This window comes from Gymnoscopelus braueri (genome assembly GCF_963280865.1).
Source record: "Gymnoscopelus braueri genome assembly, chromosome: 21".
Classification (NCBI taxonomy): Eukaryota; Metazoa; Chordata; class Actinopteri; order Myctophiformes; family Myctophidae; genus Gymnoscopelus; species Gymnoscopelus braueri.
Window position 1 is genome coordinate 43993606 of NC_137623.1, and position 25726 is coordinate 44019331.

Below are 25726 nucleotides of genomic sequence, written 5' to 3' on the forward strand. Positions count from 1 at the left end.
CCCCTTCAAACAATCTGAATGATTAACCACGTAGTCTAGACTTGAGCTACCACTGTACTTTGTACAATTCTTTTTGCCATGAAAATGGATTTACATCTCTTATCAAACACACATGGAATCATTTAAATGAATATACATTTATTCAGTAAGGAAACGTTTCCATATGGTCAGTAGTATGCTGATATTACATAATTGGTTGTGAAAGCTATGATGATTTAATGTGCGGCGCTACACACAGCGAGTTTTAACCCATTCAATCCGGGAACACATCTCTGTGATTTTTTGATTTCTTTGGCTATTAAAAAATAGTAGGTATACAAGTTCATAGCTTGTAGATCTGATATTCTTGGAGAAAATAAATCGTGAAAATGTGTGCAAATCTTTGAATATATATATATTATATACATATGCATATACATTTCAAACTCAAATCTTTGCTTCTGGGGGGTCCCTGGAACAACATATTTTGAGATGGGGGGGGGGGGGGGGGTCCGCAGACAAATACATATCATTTTTGGGGTCCTTGACATGAAAAAAGTTTGAGAACCACTGATATTATAGCAACATACGTTTTTTTTTTCTTCTAAAAAAGCTGTTAGGATTTAGAAGACATTTGTAGAATCCCCAGAAGCAAAGATTTGAGTTAAAAATGTTCGCTTTAAAAAACATATACATTCAAAGATTTGCACACATTTTCAAGATTTTTCAAAATAAATAGCAGATCTACAAGCTTGAGTGCCGCGCTATATGAGCTTGTATATCTGCTTATTTTTGAATAGCCCAAAGTATAAAATAATGGTTAAAGTGGTTACACAGATGCGTTCCCAGTTTTAATGGGTTAATTCCATAGCCCAGCGGGGGTCTCTGCAGACAGACTGAGTTCTGGGCCCAGTTGGCCTTGGGCCCTGGGCTCTCTGGGCCTGCTGTGATCAGACAGATGGAGCCCCCCTCACCCTGCCAAGGCTGCCCAGACAAACAGACCCTCCATCTGACTGACTGCTGAACCCTCATTTATATTTTGTCGCCCGATTGTGTTTCTTCACTGAAAAGACGTTATTTTCATTTTTAAGTTAAATAACAATGTTAGCCCTCAGGGCTATAATGGAAATTATTCATATCCAGTCAGGGGGAAATGTTGACCATTCATTAGTAGTGCTGATTTTGACGGCAAACTTTCATTCAGTTTTAGTCATAGTCTTTTGAATCAAATTCCATTTAGTTTTATTCATATTTTAGTCATCTGAAATGTTTTACTGTTAGTCTAGTTTTAGTCGACTAAATATCATAAGATTATAGGCGACTAAATCTACAGTTGATTTAGTCGACTAAAATGTATTTTGGCGGTGCCTTGATGGCGTCGTAATGGCTGCTTTTAAACTTGGTTGCATGCTGACAATAGCCGATCTACAAGCTCACTGCGACGCGTTGTGAGTTTGTAGATCTTCTATTTTCAGAGCGCAAAACCTGAGCGCAGCCAAACATAAAATGACTTGTCTTTTAGTTCTACTGGATCTCTTCTCCACTAGTCCCTCACTAACATTTTTGTCTAGTTTTTATTTGTTGACGAAATTGTCAATATGTTCAGTTTTTGTCATCATAGCTTAGTTTTTATTTAGTTTTCATCATAGTTTTTAGTCGACAAAATCAACACTGTTCATTAGGAAGTAACAGCATATGTAACAGCATACAGATCATAAGGAACAGGCCTCCTGGCCTGTTCCGGCAGCCCCTCGGGGCACAAGCCTCCTGAGCACCAATCTCAGACAGTTCTTATAGTCCACTCTAACAGAGATGCTATTCTAAATAGTCATATAAGGATATATACTAAAGTTAGGGTGACACACAAATAGTTACACAAGTACTGATTCGCTGACAGAGTGAGAGTAAGCATGGAGGAGTCAGCTTAGCGGTTAGATTGACAGCTGTAGTTGAGTTAGAATTGGCACATTGATGTGAAAAGTGGCTGACTAGCATTGAATGAGATTGAATGAGAGGCAGACAAATACACAATAATACATACATTTGACAGACTATAAATATTGCTACCACAGGGTGGTAGCAATATAAAAACGCATGAAAACGCAACGACAGTGGCGATCTGTTATTTTCATTGAGCAAAACATTAACCCACTCCTCCTCTGCCATCACTTCTCTCCCCATCCATTCCCTCCCCCTGTTTCTTCCTGCTGTTCAACCCCTTTCTCCTCCCATCACTTGTTCTATTGCCAATCCTCTCTTTCCTTCCTCCCTTCTTTTGTCTTTTCTGTCTTTTCAACTCCTCCTCCTCCTCCACATCCTGTCTGTCCTCTCCTCATCACAGCCTGTCCAACCTGGTGACGTTGGAGCTCAGGGAGAACCTGCTCAAGTCCTTGCCCACGTAAGTGTCCTCGCGCTCGGAGGCAGACGGGCCTACATGTCCCTCTCATATTGGAGGGAAATGTCCTTCTCATATTGAAGACGTTAGTTCCGATTGACAGTACGAGCATGACCTAGCATAGTTTTTTTTTGGTTTTCTTTTATCCTCTTATCCCAGTGGTTCTCAACTGGTGGTCCCAGTGGTTCTCATCTGCATTACTTAATTAAATAATTGTTATTTTTCGATCAACGTTTGCCTGTTATCTCTCCTATGGTACCAACATCAATACAGCATGGATAGAATTGTGGACAAAATCGTATCCAATGATAACAAAATATTCTTGGGTCTAAGAGTCTAAATCTCATCAAATGGTGGTCTGTGGCTCAAATGCTGAATAAATAATGGACCTTGATATGAAAAGGGTTGAAAACCACTGTCTTATTCACTTATAGACTCCAATATACTTCATTGACCGGGGTGCCCCCAGGGGTCTTGTACTTGGCCCCCTCCTTTTTCCCGTCTACATCAAATCTCTTAGCCGGAAAAATAGTACAATTAACAGCTCACAATGCGTCGCAAACGCAATGTTGTGTCTGCTGTTTTTGCAGAATGTTCACCTGTTATGACATGCCCTGAATTGGGATGCTAGAATCCACATGGTTGAACCCTACACTATATACTTGGCCATTTTCCAAAATTGCGGTTTCCAAATGGTTTCACTGTTTTTGACAATATAAACACGTGCCTGAAAATATGCTAAAAGTTTTTTAAATACTGGATGCTGTCTACAGCTCAGCAGTAGATCCGATCACGAGGGCTTGACGTTCAATCACCCCCCCCGTAGCCTGTAGAACCACCTGTCATCTGTGAGAATGTGACAATTGTTTGTGGCAGAGATGTCACGACGAACGAAGTTGCTTGGCAGCGGCACTCCGTCGGATATCTTTAGCAGTGTAGTGTTCTTACAAAAACATTCCTTGCATGTGTTATTTACACAAGTGAATGAATGGCATGTTGTACTGTAGCCGCATGTACTGTAGAAGGACATCCGGCTTGATGTTGGCTTGTGGTGTGTGTGTCTCTCTGTCTGAGTGATTCACTGTCTGTGTTTCATGTGTCCGTATATTCAGGTCACTGTCTTTCCTGGTGAAACTGGAACAGCTGGACCTCGGCAGCAATGAACTGGAAGTTCTGGTAAGCCCCGACAGCTCACAGCAACCCCCCCCCACCCCCACCCCGCCATTATTACAGACATTTCCATACGTGACTCGTGTTCTCTGGCGCTCTCAGGCCATGCAAACACAAACTCACAAAAAGACTAAACATACTTCACATTTGCATATACACACTCGCACCACAAAAAAACACACAGACACACACACACACACACACTAACGCGCAGCACAAACAGCCTTCTCGCATTTACGCTACAAGGCCTGTGATGTAAAACCGCGTATTTACGCAGCGGTGCCATTCTGCCAGACCTGGGTTCTGTTCTGTACCCAGGAGGAGTGTCAGTGCTGCTTTAAGCAGTGGTGGAATGTACTGTAACTAAGTACACGTACTCAAGTACTGTACTTTTTTTAAAGTACGTTTTGATGCTGATACTTTTGAACTTTTACTCAAGTGCATTTCCAATACCAGAGTTAACCTATTAAGACCTGAAGCCGATTCTTCAAAATGTCTTCTAAATCCCAACAGTATTCTGAAAAACTTATGTTTCTATGTCAGTAGTGCTCAAACTTTTTCATGTCAAGGTCAAAATTATATGAATTTGGCCGCGGACCCCCCAGCTCAAAATATTTCGTTCCAGGGAAGATTTGAGTTAAAAAAAATTGCTTTAAAAATATATATATTCAAAGATTTGCACACATTTTCAAGATTTTTCAAAAATAGCAGATCTACAAGTGCCGTGCTACGAGCTTGTATATCTGCTATTTTTGAATAGCCAAAGTCTAAAATAATGCTTTTTAGCTCAAATAAAAAAATGACACGGATGCGTTTCAGGTCTTAATGGTTTAACAGAGTATTTCTACATTGGAGTATTGATACTTTTACTTAAGTACTTCTTCCACCACTGGCTTTAAGCCTGGGAGTGCCCGGCTGTCTCAATAGCAGCACAGGGTAAACAATGTGACTGTGACCTGACACAAGGGCGGAGGCTGAGTAAACACTTTGCATCACCATACTCTGAAACCGGGCCTGCCTGTCTCTCTGCCTGTCTGTCTGTCTGTCAGTCAGTTATACAAAGTACTGACACTCTGCCCCTAACACTCAAAATGAAATTTGTGCTAATTTCCAGTGATGGAAGAAGTACTCAAATTTTTTACTCAAGTAAAAGTATCAATACCACAATCTAAAAAACAATACTCTGTTACAAGTCGAAGTTTCATATTCCAAGTTTACTTGTGTAAAAGTACAAATGTATTGCCATCAAATTATACTTATAGTGACAAAAGTAAAAGTACTCATGCAGAATGTCCCATGTCACAAGTCAAAATGTGTAGAAATCTTTTGAAAATAGCAGGTCTATAAGCTCACAACGCGTCGCAATGCGACGCGTTGTGAGCTTGTAGATCGGTTATTTTCAAGTAGCCGAATTATGTATAGGGCTGAAGAGGTGAACGTATGTGTTGTAATAATAATATAAATCTGCATAGTAACTAAAGTTTTCAAATAATTGTAGTGGAGTGAAAAGTACGATATTTGCCTCTGAGATGTAGTGGAGCAGAAGTAAAGCAAATACTTAAGTACAGTACTTGAGTACATGTACTACTTAGTTACTTTACACCACTGCTGTCTGTTATACGCAGTACTGACACTCTGGCCTAACACTCACAATGAAAGTTGAGCTAATCCCCCCCCCCCATTTACAGTCGTTTGTATAGCAGCTGGTACAGAGGCCGTTTCTGAAGCTTCTCGACGGAGGAGTCATCAAAGCAACTTTCTCAGAGTGGATTTACTCTCCTTTTGAAACATTAATGCCATAAACTGATTAAGTGTGTGGTCGGTGCACCGGCCAGCTTTTATGACCGTCAATTTCCTGCACTTTTAAACCAGTGCCTCTGAGAGCTAACAGTGGCGCATAATCGGGCTACCTCGAACTACCATCATAGGCTTAAGAGTGCATTCTCTCGCCCTCCGGGTGCCAACTAGTGTTGATTTCGTCGACTAAAACTATGACTAAAAATGTTCGGCGACTACCTTTTTTCACTGACAGAAACGAAATAAAAACGAAATAAAAACGAAACTACGATGACTAAAACTAAGACTAAATATATTGACAATTTCGTCAACAAATAAAAACTAGACTAAACTGTTGGGGAGGGACAAGAGGAGAAGAGATCCAGTAGAACTAAAAGACAAGTCATTTGGTTTGGTTGCGCTCGGGTGTTGCGCTCTGAAAATAGCAGATCTACAAGCTCACAACGCGTCGCGCTGTGAGCTTGTAGATCTGCTATTTTCAGCATGCAACCAAGAGTAACATATACGACGCCATCAAGGCACCGCCACAATACATTTTAGTCGACTAAATCAATTGTAGATTTAGTCGACTATAATCTTATGATATTTAGTCGACTAAAACTAGACCAAAACTAAAACATTTCAGGTGACTAAAATATGACTAAAACTAAATGGAATTTTATTCAAACGACTATGACTAAAACGAAATCAAAATTTGCTGTCAAAATCAACATTGGTGCCAACCACCCTGAGACCCACCACCGCCCTTACCACCGTCATCGGAGGTTTAAAGTGAAGCACTCGCCCCACATCAGCGTCCTAAGAGATAACTAATAATAATACACTGCTGTAAGAGCAGAATATCTTGTGCAACACAATATCCTTTCCTACACGTGTGAATGACCGTTTCTCATCCACCTCCTCTTCAATTGTCTTTATGGCTTCAAAGGCCCAACCACCGTTCCTAAATGCGTTGTTTATCTAAAAGAGCCAACGAGGCTGTTGCGTGCGGCTGTTCCCACTGTATTTCAGCACTCAGAAGCCACTTAATCACCTGCAAAGATAACACAAACATGGCCTTTTGTTTGCTCTCTCCTTCTCCCACACTCTGTCTCTCTCTCTCTCTCTCTCTCCTCTCCTAGCCTGACACCCTCGGTGCTCTGCCCAACCTGAGGGAACTTTGGCTGGATCGTAACCAGCTGTCCTTGTTACCACCTGTGAGTACTGAGTACACACACGCCATCATGTCCAAAAAGAAACCCTGCTATTTTTATGTGAGGGTGATGATGTGTGCTGGGGGGGGGGGAGTTGTCCTGTTACTGTTACGTATGTGTCATGATTTTGCAGTAAACAGCGTTTTACATCAGTGGTCCCCCCCCCACCCCCCAAAAAAATAATATTTGAACTGGGGACCCCCACCCTGACAAGCACTAGCATGTAGATCTGCTATTTTGTTTACAAATTGTGCCTCTTTCTTAGGTGGTAATTGACAATTTGTCCAACCGTTTTTTTTAATAGTATAGTTTTGTTGATTACTTTTGATGCTGAAATGGTCTTATTTTAATATTTTCATTTTAGAGGCATTAAAAAGGCCTTAAAAGTACTTAAATTGTCACTTTAGAAATGTGCAGATGCCCTGTATATACTTATACTGTATGATGGTTTATTTACTGTACTGTTAAAAATCATTTGATTGATGGGGGTCCCCTGACCCACAGTTTGAGAACCCGACTCTGGATAAGCGGTTGAAGATGGATAGACGGATGGTTTACGTGAAGCGTTTATTTGTGTATGGGGTCAGCTGGGTGGTTTGCTAGTTAGCGGCTTGTAGCTGTAACAGACACAACGTTACAGGAACGTCAAAAAGTGTTCCACATGACTTATGCCTGGACAAAAAGTATGCATGTGTGTCTTCCTGTGGAAGTGTCCTCAGTGAATCCCCCAACCTGTTGCTCACTATATCACTTTGGGGATAAACGCATGGTGGGTGTGTGTGTGCAAGGATTAAAGTTCTCTTATATTTTGCTTTAATCGTGTGTGTGTGTGTGTGTGTGTGTGTGTGTGTAGGAGCTGGGGAACCTGCGGAGGCTGGTGTGTCTGGACGTGTCAGAGAACCGCTTGGAGGAGCTTCCCTCGGAGCTGAGCGGCCTGCTGGCGCTCACTGACCTGCTGCTCACACAGAACCTGCTGGAGATGATCCCAGACAGCATAGGTCAGTTAGCATCCCTCTCTATTCTCACACAACTATGATTATATATATATGTGACCTGCTGCTCACCCAAGAACCAGCTGGAGATGATCCCAGACAGCATGCTATAGGTCAGTTAGCATCCCTATTCACACACACACACACACACACACACACACACACACACACACACACATACATACACACATACACACATACACACATACATACATACATACATACATATTGAAACCAATACTTCTGTACTTTTACTCAAGTAAATTTTTAATGATCCCAGACAGCATCGGTCAGTTAGTTAGCATCCTTATTCAAACTATGATTTATTATGTGTATGATTATTCTTTAAGGTTTTTTTTTTTATTTTGCAGTGAGAATTTCCTCATTAGTCCCTAGGGATTTATTTGTATCATACCCGCACACATTTCTGAACTTTCCATGTTTTTGTCCATTCTCCATTTTTGTCAGTTTGCTGCTGTTCTATGTCTGTCTGTTTTTTCACAAGTTGAACTAACCTGGCTGAGAAGGTCAGGAAGTGAGAGAGAGGGAGGGAGAGTAAAAAGATAGACAAGGTCTTTCAGCACTCACCATCCATCTTAAACCCACCTCGGTTGTCTTCTCACAGAGCCCTCACCACCTGAATAATGTACTTTCATTGTCTGAAAGAAGTGCACATTCTTTTAGGCCCTTCGTCCTCCAAGTTCCATCTCAACAGACTACTGCAGTGTTGATTAAGTAGACCCTTGGGCAACATATACTTTAGAGGTGATATTGGATACCGTGCAGGGGCTCAAGAAGGACAGCGCCGCCCTCTAGTGGGGAAGTAATGTCAGTGAGCCGTATAGGGGCCCAGACAAGACAACAGGCCTGCTCTAAGTGTTGCAGTGCAGCTTAACAGCTGACTAGAGATTACATATATAGAGATTATCCCCGAGGCCTTCGTCATCGCAAGAGGTTATCCTACTGAGGGCTGGCGTATGCAGCAAGGCCCCGGGGGCATGGTTACCCACCCGAGGTCTATGATGAATGCCCAGGCGATAATTTTGTAAAGTAACTAAGTACATTTACTCAATGACAATTTTGAGGTACTTTTACTTTACTGGAGTATTTCAAATTGTCAATACTTTTACTTCTACTCCACTACATCTCAGAGGCAAATATTGTACTTTTACTCCACTACAATTATTTGAAAACTTAAGTTACTAGTTACTTTGCAGATATAAATTATTACATTATAAAACATACATTAAACACCTAAGCCCTATTTTATACATTGGCTATTTGAAAATAGCCGATCTACAAGCTCACAACGCGACGCATCGAACATTTTCTGTTCTCATATCATCTTTTACTTATCACTGTAAAGCACTTAGGTCAACTCTGTTTCTCTGTCTTTAACCCATTGAGGCCTGAGGTTCCGATTCTGCAAAATGTCTACTAAATCGGTTTTCTGAAAAACGTATGTTTCTATGTCAGTGGTTTTCAAACTTTTTCTTGTCAAGGACCCCCAAAATGATATGAATTTGGCTGCGGACCCCCATCTCAAAATATTTTGTTCCAGGGACCTCCAGAAGCAAAGATTTGAGTTTGCGCTCGGTGCCGCGCTATGAGTTTGTATATCTGCTATATTTGAATAGCCAAGAAATAAAAAAAATTACACACAGATGCGTTCCCGGTCTTAACTCTTTCAGTGCCACAATACGTCAAATACGTCATGAAGCCTAACGCCCCGTGTGCCACAATACGTCAAATACGTCATGAAAAAAAAAAACATGTTCAGAACCCAAGATATGATGATTTGAAGATTTGCTGCTCCATTCACTTCTTGTTTAACTTTTTACTGAAAAAGGCTGTATCTCGGCTCCTAAGCACTTTTTTTTTTACAATTAATTTTGGTTGTGGCACTCAGAACCAAAATTCCATAAATAAGCATGGCACTGAAAGAGTTAATGGGTTAAATGTGCTGGATATAAAGAATAAAGTTGGATTGGATTGGAAAGAGGCGAGAAAGTTGTTTCTCACTTTTTGTATCACAAACTACCAGCTGGATTATTTTTTATTTATTTATTGACCATTCCTGCTGCAAACTTGTAAAATAATGTAAAGATAAAGTCTATATCCATACTTGGTACCAGGTTGTGCTCATGACACTATAAATGTGTTATTTTTCAGGCTCTTTAAAGCAGCTCTCCATCCTGAAAGTGGACCAGAACAGGATGACGGAGCTCACAGATTCCATAGGAGAGTGTGAGAACCTGACGGAGCTGGTCGTAACGGAGAACCTCCTACAGGTACAGTACACCACCATCGGCCACTTAAACACTTAGGCCCTATTTAGACCATTGGTTCTCAAAGTGGGGACCCCTAGGGGTCCTTGGGGGGGGGGGGGCTTTCTAGGGGGTCCCCAGCAAAATGTGTTAATATAGCGTCACAATCATTTTAACCACTTTAAAGGTTCTATGACATTCATTTTCACTTTTTTTATTTTTAATGTTTTTTTGGGGGTTTTATGACCTCAATTACACCCAAAAAAACTGAACTTTGAACATTCAGTGGACTTTCTGTGGTCTGGGGTTTTCTGAATAATTAGGCTGAAAAGTAATCTGAGATTGGCCCTTGGAGTGTGAAGTCATAGGCCATTAATCCCGCCCACTCTCCTCCTCGCCCCTCCTTTCCCCTATCCTTTCCTTTGGGGGGGGGGGCGGAGCAGAGGTGATGATTGACAGGCAAAATCCCTCAACAGCAACACCCGCAGGCAAAGATTTATTTTTTCATTGCAGTTGAAAAGGCTTTAGAAATGTGAGAGAAAAACACCTGCAATGGCTAACCGGAGTGGAATTTTCAGTTAAAACTTTTTATACACGTTTGAAGGACCATGACAAAGACTTTTAATGTGTTCTAAAACTGAATGTCATGAAACCTTTAACCTAAAATGTTGCATTGAGATGCGTTGTTGTGACACATTGTGAGTTTGCACATCTGCTATTATCTATGCTTTGTGGTTAAACACAGCCTTTTGTATGGGAAAAGGGACACGCCGCATAGTAAAGTTAAAGGGTGATTAAAACAGCAGATCTTCAAGGTTGCAGATGCTGCTATTTTCGGCGTGTGACCTGGTGTGCAACCAAGTACAAATCAGGCATGATAAAAACTAGGACAGTAACATCATTCTGTGAAGATGAATTATTAATTTCATCGTTCATTTCATTTATGATAATGGATTCTTCCTCTGTGTGTGTGTGTGTGTGTGTGTGTGTGTGTGTGTTTGTGTGTGTGTGTCCGTTTGTCTTTAACACTACAACACGACTTTGGGTGTCTGTCTGTCTTTCCGTCTGTCATTTCTCTCCTCCCACACATAATCACAGACACTGCCTCGCTCCCTGGGCAAGCTCAAGAAGCTGACCAACCTGAATGTAGACCGCAACCGTCTGGGCAGCGTGCCCGACGAGCTGGGTGGCTGTGCCAGCCTTAATGTCCTCTCGCTGAGAGACAACCGCCTGACCAGACTGCCCGCAGAGCTGGCCGACGCCACCGAGCTCCACGTGCTGGACGTGGCTGGAAACAGGTAACCTTCACTAAACACTGTAAACGGCAATACATATCTGTGAGAATAAACGCTGACTGCACAGTGGCTTAAACCATTAAGACCGGGAACGCATCTGTGTAACCACTTAAATCATTATTATTTTTTATTATTTTTTTTGGCAATTGAAAAATAGCAGATTGACAAGTTCGTAGCGCGGCACTGAGTGCCGCACTATGAGCTTGTAGATCTGTTATTTTTTGAAAAATCATGAAAATGGGTGCAAATCTTTGAATATATATATTTTTTAAAGCGAACATTTGTAACTCAAATCTTTGCTTCTGGGATTCTACAAATGTCTTCTAAATCCTAACAGTTGAAAAAACGTATGTTGCTATAATCAGTGGTTATCAAACTTTTTCATGTCAAGGACCCCCAAAATGATATGTATTTGGCCGCGGACCCCCATCTCAAAATATTTTGTTCCAGGGACCCCCCAGAGGCAAAGATCTGAGTTACAAATATTTGCTTTAAAAAATATATATATTCAAAGATTTGCACAAATTTACAAGATTTCAGAAAAATAGCAGTCGTTGCTGTGTTTTTGGGTGTGCAGACTTATACAATCTCAAAATTGTGGGTTCAGAAATATTCAACATATCCGTGGTTTGTAGAAACGTACAATGCAATGTTTTTCTCTGGCGACCAGGCTGCATCAGCAATGTTACAAGGAGAAGGAGCGGAAATGTGATACAATAATTGTACACCACACCTAATTATTAGATGTGACGACTCTGTACGTTTACCCTTGGGGTTAGGTTAATGAACAGCATTTTAGGTTGCGGTTGTGCTAGCTTAGCTTCATTCGACAAGACAACCCAGTGCGAACAGCAAGGGTGAAACATATGGGTGAAACATCTGTTTTTTAGCGAGTCCAATTGGCTACTGTAAACGGCAATAAATATGTGACAATCCGTCCCTATACTGTATATCCGCTTTTACAGGAAATACTTAAATATGCTGAATCAAATGGCATTCTGCTAGCTGTTTCCTGTTTTCTGTAAAATTGCATTTTCAATTTACATGCATTTGGGCTTGAATTTTGAATTGTGGCTTTCAAGTTAATTGATGGCTCGCATTGATCCCCCTATTCAAGGACTTTTTTGCATAAAATCGACACGGCTCATTTTTTAATAATGTAATACAGTTTGAAGAAAGAAAACTGTACATTTTTCTCATTTTTTTTTCTCCCTCTGTCCAGATTACAAAACCTGCCTTTCTCCTTGGCCAACCTCAACCTGAAGGCCATGTGGCTGGCAGAGAACCAGTCTCAGCCCATGCTCAAGTTCCAGACAGAGGATGACGAGAGGACGGGAGAGAAGGTGCTCACCTGCTACCTGCTGCCGCAGCAGCCTTCCCCCAGCCTGGGTGAGTACCAGCAGCAGTATTTTACATCAGCACTTTTACCATTACTTATTTCGAATTTTGTTTTTTATCTTCAATGGTACTCTATATATATAGAGGGCCCATTAATATTTCCAATATTAATGTTTATTTTTAAGTATAAAGTAATTAAATGTGTTATTTGTCATATCTGCCCTGTGCAACTTTTGTTTACGAAAGCTAAAAGCCAAACAGATATGTAATTTTTATTCATAATTTTCCATTAATTTTCAATGACAGAAACACAATTAAATCGTTAATCGCATTCATTCTACTATTATGCCACCAAAAAGTGGAATGCCCTACCACCAGCCATTTAAAAAGTGCGACTCCGTACCCTCCTTCAAAACCACCATAAAAGAGCACCTGTCTGCAATTTGCAACTGGTCCTAGACAAGTCTTCTAAAGAAATGACCCCCCCCCCCACGTTTTTTCTGTAAATATACTTTTACTGCTCCTAGTATTGATGATTTCTTGTATAGTCTTGTATGTCTTTATATGTCTTGATGAATTGAATACACTGGACCACAAAGGAAACAAGCCCTCAGGGCTTTGTGTATTATCCTTTTAGCATTATTGTATATCTGTTAGGCATGTAACGATTCACTCAACTCATGATACGATTCCAATCACGATACAATTTTTTAAAGGGATTATAGGCAACTTCAGAGTTAAAAAAATAAATAAAAAACTGTTGTCAAACACAAGTCCAATGTCCCTCCGTCTGTCTCTCTCTACAGAGAACCTGCTCCAGAACAGCGTGGACGACAGCTGGACAGACAGCAACCTGAACAGAGTGTCAGTCATCCAGTTCCAGGAGGAGATGAAGCCCGATGATGACGAGGATGACGAGGCCGCGGCGGAGCGCAGGGTGAGAGGACCACATGGATTAAAGGAGTAGTTCGCCCCCAAAAAATACAGATTTTCTATCAATTACACACGCCATGAATGAAGCCTTGAATTCATGGAGATTTTCTTTTGTTTTTGTCGCATTCCTAAGCCAATAATTTGATGAAATTATTGGCTTAGGAATGCGGAAAAGCATCGGTGTCATTTTAGATTTCAGCTACAGTATATATCTTTGCTGTCGGGCAGAAACCTCTTATCTCCATATTCTAACTTTTTGTGTTTTTTCGTAAATTAACGGACTACTTGGATCATACTACAGCGTCACACAAAAGCAAAATTTGAATCCTGAAAAGTTAGCTTTGGACATATGAGGTTTCCACACTTCACATCTCTCACAGTTGGCTGTCATTGCCCCATAGGAATACAGTTGGCTGTCATTGCCCCACACAGGAACACAGTTGGCTGTCATTGCCCCACACAGGAACATCTAATTTATGTTTGACAAAAAAAAGGCATTTTACAAGTCTGGTCAGGTCTGTACTGAATCATTATCTGCTGCCCTTTTTCTTAATGTTTTTTTGTTTTGTTTTCACCCCCAGGGCCTTCAGCGCAGAGCCACACCCCACCCCAGTGAGCTGAAGGTGATGAAGAAAGTGATTGAGGAGAGGAGGAATGAAGCCTACACATCCAAACCCGACGGTGACGCAGAGTCGCTTGACCCACAGGTGCGGTACACGTGATATTACACGTGTTGTGCTTAGATGACGAGTGCCGCGCTACGAGCTTGTATATCTGCAATCTTTTTTGAAAAATCGTGAAAATGTGTACAAATCTTTAGTTTGAATATATATATACTTTTTTAAAGCAAAAGTTTTTAACTCAAATCTTTGCTTCTGGGGATTTTACAAATGTCTTCTAACAGTTTTTGTTGCTATATTATCAATGGTTTTCAAATGTCAAGGACCCCCAAAATAATATGTATTTGTCCGCGGACCCCTCCCATCTAAAAATATTTTGTTCCAGGGACCCCCAGAAGCAAAGATTTGAGTTAAAAATGTATATAAAAGATTTGCAAAAATCTTCACTATTTTTGAATAGCCAAAGATATCTTAAAATGACACGCATGCGTTCCCTTCCCGGCCTTAAAGGAGAAGCGTCTGAGCGGCCTGTCCAACCAGAGCCGCGACTCCCAGGCCTCCAACAGCACGGTGTCGGCCAACTCCCACGAGGAGCGGCGGAGAGGAGAAGGCGTGACCATAGCGGGACCCGCCCCCCCGGCCCAGGACCTGGTGGACGGACACCACAACCACCACCAGGAGGAGGGGGAGGAGCTGGACGAGATGGAGGTGGAGTACATTGAGGTCAGTGGTGTTCACAAACAAACTTAGATCAGTGGCAGTGGTGGAAAAAGTACTCAAATGTTTTAAAGTAAGTAAAAGTATCAATACTGCAATGTAGAAGTACTCTGTCACAAGTAAAAGTCTGGAATTCAAAATGTTACTTGAGTAAAAGTACAAAAGTATTGGTATCAAAATGTACTTAAAGTACCAAAAGTAAAAGTACTCGAATGTTTGAAAATAGCGGATCTACAAGCTCGCAACGCTTCGCGGTGCGACGCGTTGTGAGGTTGTAGATCGGCTATTTTCAAATAGCCTAGGTATAAAATTGGACTGAAGTGGTTAACACATCGACCGCCAGAGGTTAATCTCATAATGTACTCACCAGTGCCAAGGTGTTATTGTTGTTTTTTTGTTTTTTTCATGTCGCCATAGATCTTGTTAAAATCCTTAAGATTGAGCCGTACACGGTCTGTTTACTTCCGCGACATCTCACTGTATCTCCCAGTGAAAACCACGTGTCAAACGGGGCATCCATGTTTGAGTTAGAGCGGATTACGTTAAACAGTGATATGCGAGGAGAAAAAACTACAGGAAGAGAATTGAGTTTCAGTTTCGTCTGTAGAACGAGGGCGGACGTGATCGTCAAAACCGGATCCCAAATAATTCTGTTTCCGGTCATCAAACCGGAAACGGAAGTGGATCAAAAAAATTCCGAAAGTGCACCCGGAAATTTTTAGCGCGAAAAGACCGTGGACCGTAGGGCTACGGTCTCGGCGCTTAACAGTTGGATTTAACGGACCGTAGGACTACGTTCTTGGCGGTTAATGTGTTAATGTATGTTTCATAATATCATAATTTATATCTAAAAAGTAACTAGTAACTAGAGTTTTGAAAAAAAATTAGTGGAGTAAAAGTACAATATTTGCCTTTGAGATGTAGTGGAGTAGAAGTAAAGGTATTGGAAATTGGAAATACTCAAGTAAAGTACAAATACCTCAAAATTGTACATACTTAAGTAAATGTACTTAGTTACTTTCCACCACTGATCAGTGGTTCCCAAACTTTTTAGCCTGAGACCCAAAAGAGAAATTTTGATGTCTCCCCGTGACCCAAACTAGTGAAAATAGCCAATCTACAAGCTCACAACAAGCTTGTTGATCTGCTATTTTCACCACTACTTCATTGTTTCCCCCCTTTTAAATCTTTTGAAATAATAATGAAAACAAAATGTAGAAAACAATAAATAAAAGGGTATTTACTCGCGACCCATAAAAATTGGTCTGCGACCCACATATGAGTTCCGACCCACTGTTTTGGAAACGGTTCTTGAGATATGGCTGGGCAGTATAATATATCGAATTCTAGCAAATGGTATGGATGTTTGAATGAATATTAGGAAATGTTTTATGTCAAGATATGCAAAACTTCCCCTCAAACTTTATTGATTTCCATTGAACTGGTGTTTTTCAGAAGTCTACTTTCTTTAAATAAAGACACAAACAACACTGTTTCTGATCAAAATGTGTAATTCTGGACGTTTAGAGAAAACCCCACAGTTTTTATGGTTATTATTCTTGCACTTATTTCATTGCTTTAGCTTTTTCCCATTGAAGTTGATGCTTTTTTTTATTTTACTTAACTCGAAAAGCACTATATCGTCTCTGTCGGGTGGAAACCAAATGTCCAAAACTCAGATTCAAATTAAAAAATAGCTAAAATAGCACATCTACAAGCTTGTGTGACGGTGTAGTATGATCAAGTAGGAGTAGGGCATTCATTTAGGAAAAAACACAAGGTTTCTGCCCGACAGCAATGCTATAAATCTGAGGTATTATTAACATGATAATATGGAGATATATTGAATATCAACTAAGCATTCCTCTCTTCCCCCCCCTTCCCCAGCCCACCGTGCACTTTGCGGAGGAGCCCATCATCCGCGGCTGTCCTGACGAGGACGACGAGGATGAAGACGGCGAGGGGAGCGGGGGGGACGAGGGCCAGCAGCCGTCCTTCCCCATGGAGAAGCAGCGCCTGATCCGCAAGGACACGCCGCACTACAAGAAGCACTTCAAGATCACCAAGCTGCCCAAGCCCGAGACGGTGGCCGCTCTGCTGCAGGCACGGATTACACTTCTTAGTCTATTTGGATATGAAAGCATGTTGCGCAACAGAAAATAGGCTGATCTACAAGCTTACAGCGCGCCGCTGAAGCTTGTAGATAGCCTATTTTCGGTTATTAGTTATTTTAACACATTGACTGCCACAGACGCAGATCTGCGTTCCATTTAATTAGTAATCACTTGGCTGCCAAGAACGCAGATCTGCGTTCTATTGTTTAATTGTGGTTTAATAACCGATCGCGCTGTTTATTGTACCATCCTTGATTTTTTTCTCTTCCCACTCGCTTTTCACTTAATCTATGCGGAAGTATCCGTTTCGTGTTTCCGGTTTTATCTTGAGTTAACTGGTTTTGCCTTGGTTTTGGCGAGACATTATAGTTTTCACACGGTATAAAAGACAAAGGGAAAGCTCTGGTTATATTTTCTTTTCTCTGGACGACGAACAGTTGGCAGATAGGCATCTTTCTCTGGTGTTTGTCCTTGCAAATTTATTTTTAGATATAGCCGTTCCCCTCAGTTTGTACTTGCTTTCTCTGGGCTCAAACAGCTCCAGCAAGCAGATTGGAAGGGTACTATTATGAACCTTGAACATTATTACTGAGATATTAACTAATTTCCTGCCAGAATTATTTCAGATTTTTTGCTGTAGACTGCCAGAGATTTTTAATTGAAAAAAAAAATTCTCAGGAGCCGAGATACAGATTTTTTAAGTTTTAAGTTAACAATGAAGTGGATAGGAGTTTAAATCTTTGATATATCATATCTCCTTGGTCTTTGGGTCTAAAAATAAGAACGCAGATCTGCGTCTTTGGCAGCCAGGCGAGAAATTAAATAGAACGCAGATATGCGTCTTTGGCAGCCAATGTGTTAAAGAGTATTTGAAATAGGGGCGGAAATTGATAGGTGCCTGACGATTGAATCCGATTCCGAGGGCTGCGATTCAATTAAATTGTGATTATTGTGGTTTGCGATTAACTTACTTCCATTATCTTTTATTGATAATAAAAACTGATGGGAGAGATGTGTCACTGTCAGCTGGAAGGTTATATTTGCCAACATCAACAATTGCAGAAAACCAACAAGAAAATAGACAAGTCCTTTTTTGTAAAATAATACTGACTTATAACAAAGGCTTCTCAATATTCTGATAACCAACCAAAATATGGCTGCTGCTCTGTGCAATTAGCAATATGATGATTATTTTGTATTTTTTATAATCGATAAAAAAAAAAAAACGATTCTATAATCGTCCATGTCCGAATCGCGATTAATTGCTGTATCGATTATATTTTCCACCCCTAATTTGAAGTGGTCAAACTAGTGATAGAATACATGTTCATGCCGTATGGTTATACCAAAACATTACATCGTTATTTTACATATTTCACTTGTTTATGAAACACAGCGCTAGTGTGAGGAGGTTAGGCTCCTTTCAAGCCGTTTCACAAATTGCAGATTAGGATTTACTGGCCTGACCACAAAACGTTTCAGTCGTGAGATTAAATTTTTTGCTTTAATCCACATGCAGGGCTTCAGCCCGGACAGCCTCAACAACGCACAGAGCCAGACCGTCGTCGTCCAGAGCCGGGACAACGAGGAAGAGGAGGAGGAGGAAGAAGAGGCAGAGGAGGAGGAGGAGGAGGAGGAGTGCAACGTCACCCCTCTTCTCCGACACAGGGCGGGGGAGGTGTCGGAGCTGGAAGACAGTCGGCACCTCCTCCAGGTGAACAACAGTCAAATCAAGGTAAAGGAGAGAGCCGGGGGGGTGTTATGGAGTACACAGCTTTTTTACAGGAAGTTGCCTGTGCCTTGTTTTAGAGAATGTTCCTCCTCAGAATCATGTTAATGCTTAAGCACATAAACCTTATATACCTTGTTTTGTTTTGTTAGAATAAATGAATAAATACATAACTTAAGTCCCACAGAGGTCTGTACTTGGGTGGGCCCCCCTACCTTTTTCCCCTCTACATCAAATCCCATGGGCAAAAATAGCTTCTTTACAAACTCACAACATGTCGAGTTGGGATGTGTTGTGTGAGCTTGTAGATGAGTAAATTATTTGCCAAATATTCACCTATTTTCAAAGAATGTTTGGCTATATCATGACATGCCCAGAACAATAGTGGTGGGGGAAAAAAAATCATTTCAGTGAACGAACAATTTCGTTTACGTTCACGGCAATGATCCTTTCAAATGATTTGTTCAAATGATTCGTTCATCTCTAGTGAAAAAACATCTCAACCGCACAGCTGTCTTGTCTGTCGCGGGAACAGCCCGCCCTCCCGTCCTGTGTACGGGGGGGCATGAACGAAAGCGTGAACGCAACAACTTCAGGAAGTGAACGGGTTCGTTCACGTTCACTCCAAAGAACTAGTTCTTTTGAACAAATTGATCATGAACGACCCATCACCACAGAACAAGAGACGCTAGGTTTCATGTGGTTAAGTAAACCCAACGTACTTAGATGTGTCTTGTTGACATGACACTGCAGCACCTGATACATAGTATACCGTATGCCAAGTAGTAACATTACGGCAGTCTGTCTAATTGCATTTATTGAAAAAAAGGTCATGTCATCATGGTATTGGGCACAAGGCACCGCACGCCCATGTTAAAAATCATCACATCTCTATATTAAGCATAGTGTCCTTTTTAGTTATCTGCCCTTTGATATAGTATACTGAATTAGCAAAAAGGCTTGCTCATTGCCTCTATGCAAACCCTTAACATGCATAGAAGCCCTATACCTATCTACCGCCTTGCACCTTGTATTTGGTTTGGAGTGTCCTCTGTCCTGCTACAGCACTTTGACTGAGAGGAGAGCGATATTGCAGGGTGCATGCAGGGTCATTGTGCAGAATAATAAACAACCATCCACACACCCCCCCCCCCCCCACCCTCCTCTCCTCCCCCCACCCTGCCGCTCTAGAAGCCAAGGGGAGTGTTTGTTGTCGGGAGCTGACTCTGCAATTCTGCTCTGCTACATTTTACTCGCCAACTTTATCTCCCTCAAAAGCTTGGCATTCTCCCCCCCACGCTCTGTCACCCCTCCCCCCCTGCAAGGACACGGTGTCCACTATGTTCTCCACAAACAACACCAGTTATCATTAACTGACTTTCCTCTTCATAAACTCTAGTGGAAGTTTACTTTAAAAGCAGGTGCGTAGGCGACAAACGATATAGAGGAGATCAACGATAAAAGATACTCGCACACTGGCTGCCACTTGCACGTTCAAGAGAGGTTATTTAATGGGAAGTAACTTTGCATTAATCTATTAAGACCGGGAACGCATCTGTGTCATTTTAAGATTTCTTTGGCTATTCAAAAATAGCAGATATACAAGCTCATAAAGATCCACGATTTTTTAAAAATCGTCAAACATTTGTGCAAAACTTATATACATGTTTTAAAGCGAACATTTTTAACTCTGATCTGTGCTTCTCGGGGTCCCTGGAATAACATATTTTGAGATGGGGGTCCGCGGCCAATTGCATTTTGGAGTTGGAGCACCACTGATACAGCAACATACTGTTAGGATTTAGAAAAATAATTTAGATTGTTCCATGGACCCCCAGAAGCACAGATTTGAGTTACAAATGTTCGCTTTAAAAATATAGATATTCAAAGATTTTGACACATTTTTAAGATTTTTCAAAAATAGCAAATATACAAGCTTGTAGATCTTCTATTTTTGAATAGCCAAAGAAAAAAATAATAATACACAGGGTGCGTTCCCGGATTGAATGGGTCAAATAACCTCTCTGGAACGGGCAAGTCAAAGTGTGCGCCTGTGCGGGTATCTTTTATTATACATCTCATCTACTCTTCATAAACTCAACATCACTCGTTACTTTAGACACGGGTACTGAAATAACAAAGAGGTATTGTTACTTATGAGAAAGAATACCTAGTATGGGATTCTTGATGCTTGAAGATAATAATCAATGTTACAAGGAGGACATTTATGATTTTGTATTGTGATGCCGGTTTAGTGATAATGTCAAGCTTGTATAATAGCACTGTTTTTGTTCATTAAATATTGCCAGTTATGCCGGAAATGAATTCTATGTTCTGATGTCAAATGACGATGCCCCACCCCCCCCTCCCCTCTGCTCGCTGTGGGCTGACTTCCAGCTCATCTTGTTTCACATCTGCCCATCATTTCAGTTCCTATGCTTTTCACCATATCATTTGCACCTTCTCCTGATTTTTATTTTTAATTGGTTAATGACCTTTTTTTGCCCAGCAGCTGCATTGTTAACTTTGCAAAAATGTGCCTGTGTGTATGTGTGGTGAGGGAGTGGCATTTACTTCAGAAATAAGACAAATAAATGATGTCCTGATCGATGACCAAGTCATCAGGAAGCTTAACTGGAGATCTGTTTGATTCATCATAACCCTAACCGGGGAAATGATTTTGAGAGCATTACAATAATCAAAGCTCATTATATGTTCCCTGATCCCTGCAGAATAGTAACATTTTAAAACCGAGTGGTTTAACACATTACCCGCCAAGATATTAAACCTGTTTTTTTTATCCCCTTGCCAGCGTAACATTGCTACCGCGAGCAGCCTTTTTGGAGCTATGGCCCTTTGAAAACGGGTGGTTTTCATCACAAAAAAAAAATATCTGAGTTACAAGTGTTTTTCTAAAAATCCTAACGCTGGGGCGAACGGACCGTTTTTTTGGGAATGAGGTCACATCCGTCTATTGCTTCTCTGAGTGACGAGGGATCATTCCTAAGCTGTGTTAGAGCGCCCTCTTGTGAAAAAAAAAGAAAAGAAGAATATTTGAAAATAGAACGCATATCTGCGTCCTTGGCGGGTAATGTGTTAATTGTGACCAATAAACCGGTTCTTTGAGCTTATTTCTGCCTGCTATTTGAATGGTGTGGGATCAGGGGACTATTGTCAGAGTCTGACAACTAATATGCTCTGGTTAAGTGCGGTTTGTGTGCTTGTGGTGTGTGTATGTGTGGAGGACCAGACGTGTGTTTGTCCGGGTGGCCGGCCTTCCAGACCAACCAGAATGTTCAGAATGGCAGAGTTGGAATGTTGAGATCCATAATCGAGTGAATTCAACAGAATAGATCATATTATCGGAAGATTGCTTCATTGAGTGCAACACGAACAATTCTACGTAATCTGCCTTTTTCATTATTGTACTTATGGATTCAAGTTCTCAGTTTCCACAACTGATGTCAGTTATTTGGATTCCATAGAAGCCAGCTTGACTGCTATGGAAGCATGTTCCATAGATGCTTCTATGGAAGCATGTTGCGCAGCGAAAATAGCCGCATTGAGAGATATTTTAAAGGATCTACACCATGAATTAAAAAAAAATATTTTATATTTAATATCATATGGTGTATGTCCCTCAAACCTTTTTCAAAAGGTTTGAGCCTAAATCATCACTCAGATATACTCATCCCAAGTCAATTGTCTCTGGCTTATACAGCACTTTCAGCTGCAATACCAAAACGTCCTTTTGGGCAGGGGGGGGCTACTGAGCAATTCTGTCTGGCCATCATCAATGCAATGGCAAGGCAAGTGATGTCACTTGCATTGCCATTCTGAAATGGCATGTTCAGACACGCCCATTCTGAAAATCTCTGAAATGAGAATGAATGACTGAATGTTAAAAAAAGATATTTTTTGGGGTACAAGAGACACTGGGGAGCCCAAAAAATACCCCCCCCCCCAAAAAAAAATTTAAATTCATGGTGTGGCTCCTTTAAGATTAGAGCTTTTGAAATGGTCAAACTAGTAATATGTTCACAAGCATCTTCCATAAAATCTTAATCTCGATATTTCGTTTAAAAGCAAAGATTAAAGCCGCGATCTGCGATTTCTTCACCTGGTTGGCAGTAACTAGGTGTCATAATGTTTTGCATAGTGTGTGCTCCTTTCACATTGTTTTACAAATCGCACGTTAGGACTTGGCTATACAACATTTTATTTTGCTTTAATCCATGTGTCGTCCTTTGGCGTAGAGCAGTGGTTCTCAACCAGTGGTCCAGGGACCACCAGTGGTCCTTGAGGAGTTTCCAGGTGGTCCCCAGCTAAACGATGGAGAGTTGGCAACCAAATGGACCCTTATTTGATCTTTAACTCTTGAACACGAGAGTAAAATTATTGTTACGCATCTGCATTACTTAATTAAATCATTGTTATTTTGATCAACATTTGCCTGTTATCTCTCCTATGGTAAAAACATAAATACAGCATGGAATTGTGGAATCTTATTCAATGATAACAAAATATTCTAAGTTTTGGGTCTGAGGGTCTAAATCTCATCAAACATGGCTCAAATGCTGAATAAATAATGGACCTTGATATGAACATTTTTGAAAACCACTGGCGTAGAGTGACATGCTCTTCCACTTGAAGGGAAATGTGTCTTGTGGTGACTTTTGGAGGGGATTTGTTTGTTCTGGTTAACACTGTTATGGGAGGCTTTGTTGTCTTTCATGTATCTCTCTCTATACTTGAATGGTTGAATGGTTTACTGTAGCACTCGTGGCTCTCATCTTTCCAACCTCTGCCTGTATGTTGCTTCTGGTGGCTGGGTAGTGAGTGTGGGATGAAGGTTTACTTTTAATTGGGTCCCCTTGTATTAAATTCCAAAGCCCACCCCCACCAAAAAGCAGACAAAGGAGTATGTGTGTGTGTGTGTGGTGGTGAGGTTAACTGGAAGTGTGTGTATGCTTTTTGTTAACGTTTTTATTCAGTTGATTTCCTCAATTATAATTATTTTTTGTTTTTGAGTACGCGTGTGCATAACTTTATTTTTGGCCTCACTAATCCGCATGCCTCTCGCTGGTTCCTGTCCTAACAGGGGGTGTCATTTGATCAAGTCAATAATCTGCTGATTGAACCTGCTCGAATTGAGGAGGAAGAGGTCTGTACCTACTCTCTTTCCCATCCAGTCTCTCTCGCTCTCTCTCTACCTCTCTACCTCTCTCTCTCTCTCTCTCTGTCTCTTTGTCCCTTACTCACTCACTCACTCACTCCATTCACTCATTCATTCATTCATTCAAACTTCTCTCAGGTGGGGGAAAACAACCCACAGAAATTCACGATTAATCCAAGCCAATCACCAGGGAAACACTCACCCTTACTCATTTATTCAGCGGCCAGCATGGTAGAACCTGGGATGCCGTGACTACTATTTGATTGTGATCTTTTTATTCATTTATGTTTTAATGGTAAGTGGGAATTCAAACATTAGGTTGTTTTAACCCTTTAATACCGGAATCTGTGTCATTTTAGATTTCTTTGGCTATTAAAAAATAGCAGATCTACAAGCTCATAGCGCGGCACTGAGTGCCGCGCTATGAGCTTGCAGATCTGCCATTTTGGAAAAATCTTGAAAATGTGTGCAAATCTTTGAATATTTTTTTTTAAAGCCAACATTTGTAACTCAAATATGTTTTGTCCAAAATAAATGTCCAATAAAATAGCAGATATACAAGCTTATAGCGCGGCACTCGGTGCCGTGCTATGAGCTTGTATATCTGCTATTTTTTAATAGCCCAAAGAAATCTAAAAATGTTCCCTTAATGGGTTAAAGAAGTTGGACAGCTGTACCAAGCACCAGCTGTATTTTTAGTGATCCAGTAGATCTTGGGGGGGAAAAAAACAGGAACCTAGTAATGGATAATCTGTGGGGAAATGGAGTACAGAAGTCCCTGAGTCACGGAAGTAATCTCTCTATGGCTAATAACATTGGGTCATCTTAGAATCATCTCAAATAAGAACTGTGGTAAAAAAATTAACATATTGTCCCAGCGATATTGTCAGGGAGGTGGCTCTGTATCGTTTCGATAGGCAGTCACTCATATTCGATACAGTCTGTTTCTGGCGAAAATGTAATTAATTCAGTGACGTTAGCGTTTTCTCGCCGTCAGTTGTTGCTTCATATCCATATGAGTCAAACCCGCCGGGCTCATTTTGTTTATTTTTGGAACACAGTTCTTATATGCCGCTATATTAAACACGTCTATGGGAATTCAGAATGGGGAAGAAAAAAAAACATGACCCAGGTAGAATGCGTACATTATGTCAGACTACGGTACTCTATTAATAAAATATTAGAAAACTGTGTTTGCCAGCTGGCAGATGATGTTAATTGCTTAATTCCCATCTTGCCCCCTTGACTTTTGGGCAACATGGTAAAAGGCATCAGCCCATCCCCAGGTTCAACAACGCTACGCACTCACCTACCTTCCCTTCGCTTACCCTTCTTTGCCCCCTGTTCATCCCCTCATCCAGGCTGTGTGGCCGTGCAGGAAATTGGCTGGTTGTGGCGTGATGGAGAAATGCCTGCAGAACTATGTTCTTTTCTGTGTTTTTATTAAACTGGGACAGACATGCAGGCTAGCTGAATAAAGAAGGCACTGGAGCAACTCGGGCGATTGGGAGCCTTTTACTTTAATATAGAACGTGCAAAAGTGAAAAAAAAAACATTTCAATGTCAGATACTTTGGGAACACAGCTGCCAACCAAAAGAAGAGCAACTTCATTTCAGTCGTTCAGAAATGTATGTTTTAGCTAACAGGATAAAAGGTGTTACTTTCTGTGTTGTGTCCTACAGTATATACCGGTATTTACCGGTATTTCTTTCTTTCTTTTTTTTATCGTCACAGCCTCTTTATCTTTAACATACTCTTATCTCTAGTGTCTGCACAATTGCACCATTTCATTATTCACAGAAATTGTAGTCGTACATATTGTATTATATCATAGTCTTACATCAATCATACTGATAAGTAATCGAAGACCAGTATACTTAATTATGTGCCTTAATGTTACTATAACTACTGTGTAGTTATGTTGTAATTTAGGACTAGAGAAATGAACTTGGTTTCACAATGGTAGAACATTTTCACATTTCAACATGTCACTTGATATTGATAACCACG

General features: G+C 40.8%; 1 protein-coding gene across 1 annotated transcript in view; it reads left to right on the top strand.

Moving 5' to 3' along the window:
- scrib (scribble planar cell polarity protein) overlaps positions 1 to 25726 on the top strand; it is a 142242-nt gene that overhangs the window by 63852 nt on the left and 52664 nt on the right. The window contains exons 5-17 of the mRNA XM_080417160.1: positions 2321 to 2377; positions 3487 to 3550; positions 6463 to 6537; positions 7388 to 7532; positions 9699 to 9817; positions 10892 to 11091; positions 12311 to 12477; positions 13233 to 13363; positions 13941 to 14066; positions 14490 to 14702; positions 16584 to 16799; positions 18330 to 18545; positions 23641 to 23703. Coding sequence (XP_080273286.1) covers positions 2321 to 2377; positions 3487 to 3550; positions 6463 to 6537; positions 7388 to 7532; positions 9699 to 9817; positions 10892 to 11091; positions 12311 to 12477; positions 13233 to 13363; positions 13941 to 14066; positions 14490 to 14702; positions 16584 to 16799; positions 18330 to 18545; positions 23641 to 23703 — 1792 coding nt within the window. The remainder of the gene's footprint in view (positions 1 to 2320; positions 2378 to 3486; positions 3551 to 6462; positions 6538 to 7387; positions 7533 to 9698; positions 9818 to 10891; positions 11092 to 12310; positions 12478 to 13232; positions 13364 to 13940; positions 14067 to 14489; positions 14703 to 16583; positions 16800 to 18329; positions 18546 to 23640; positions 23704 to 25726) is intronic.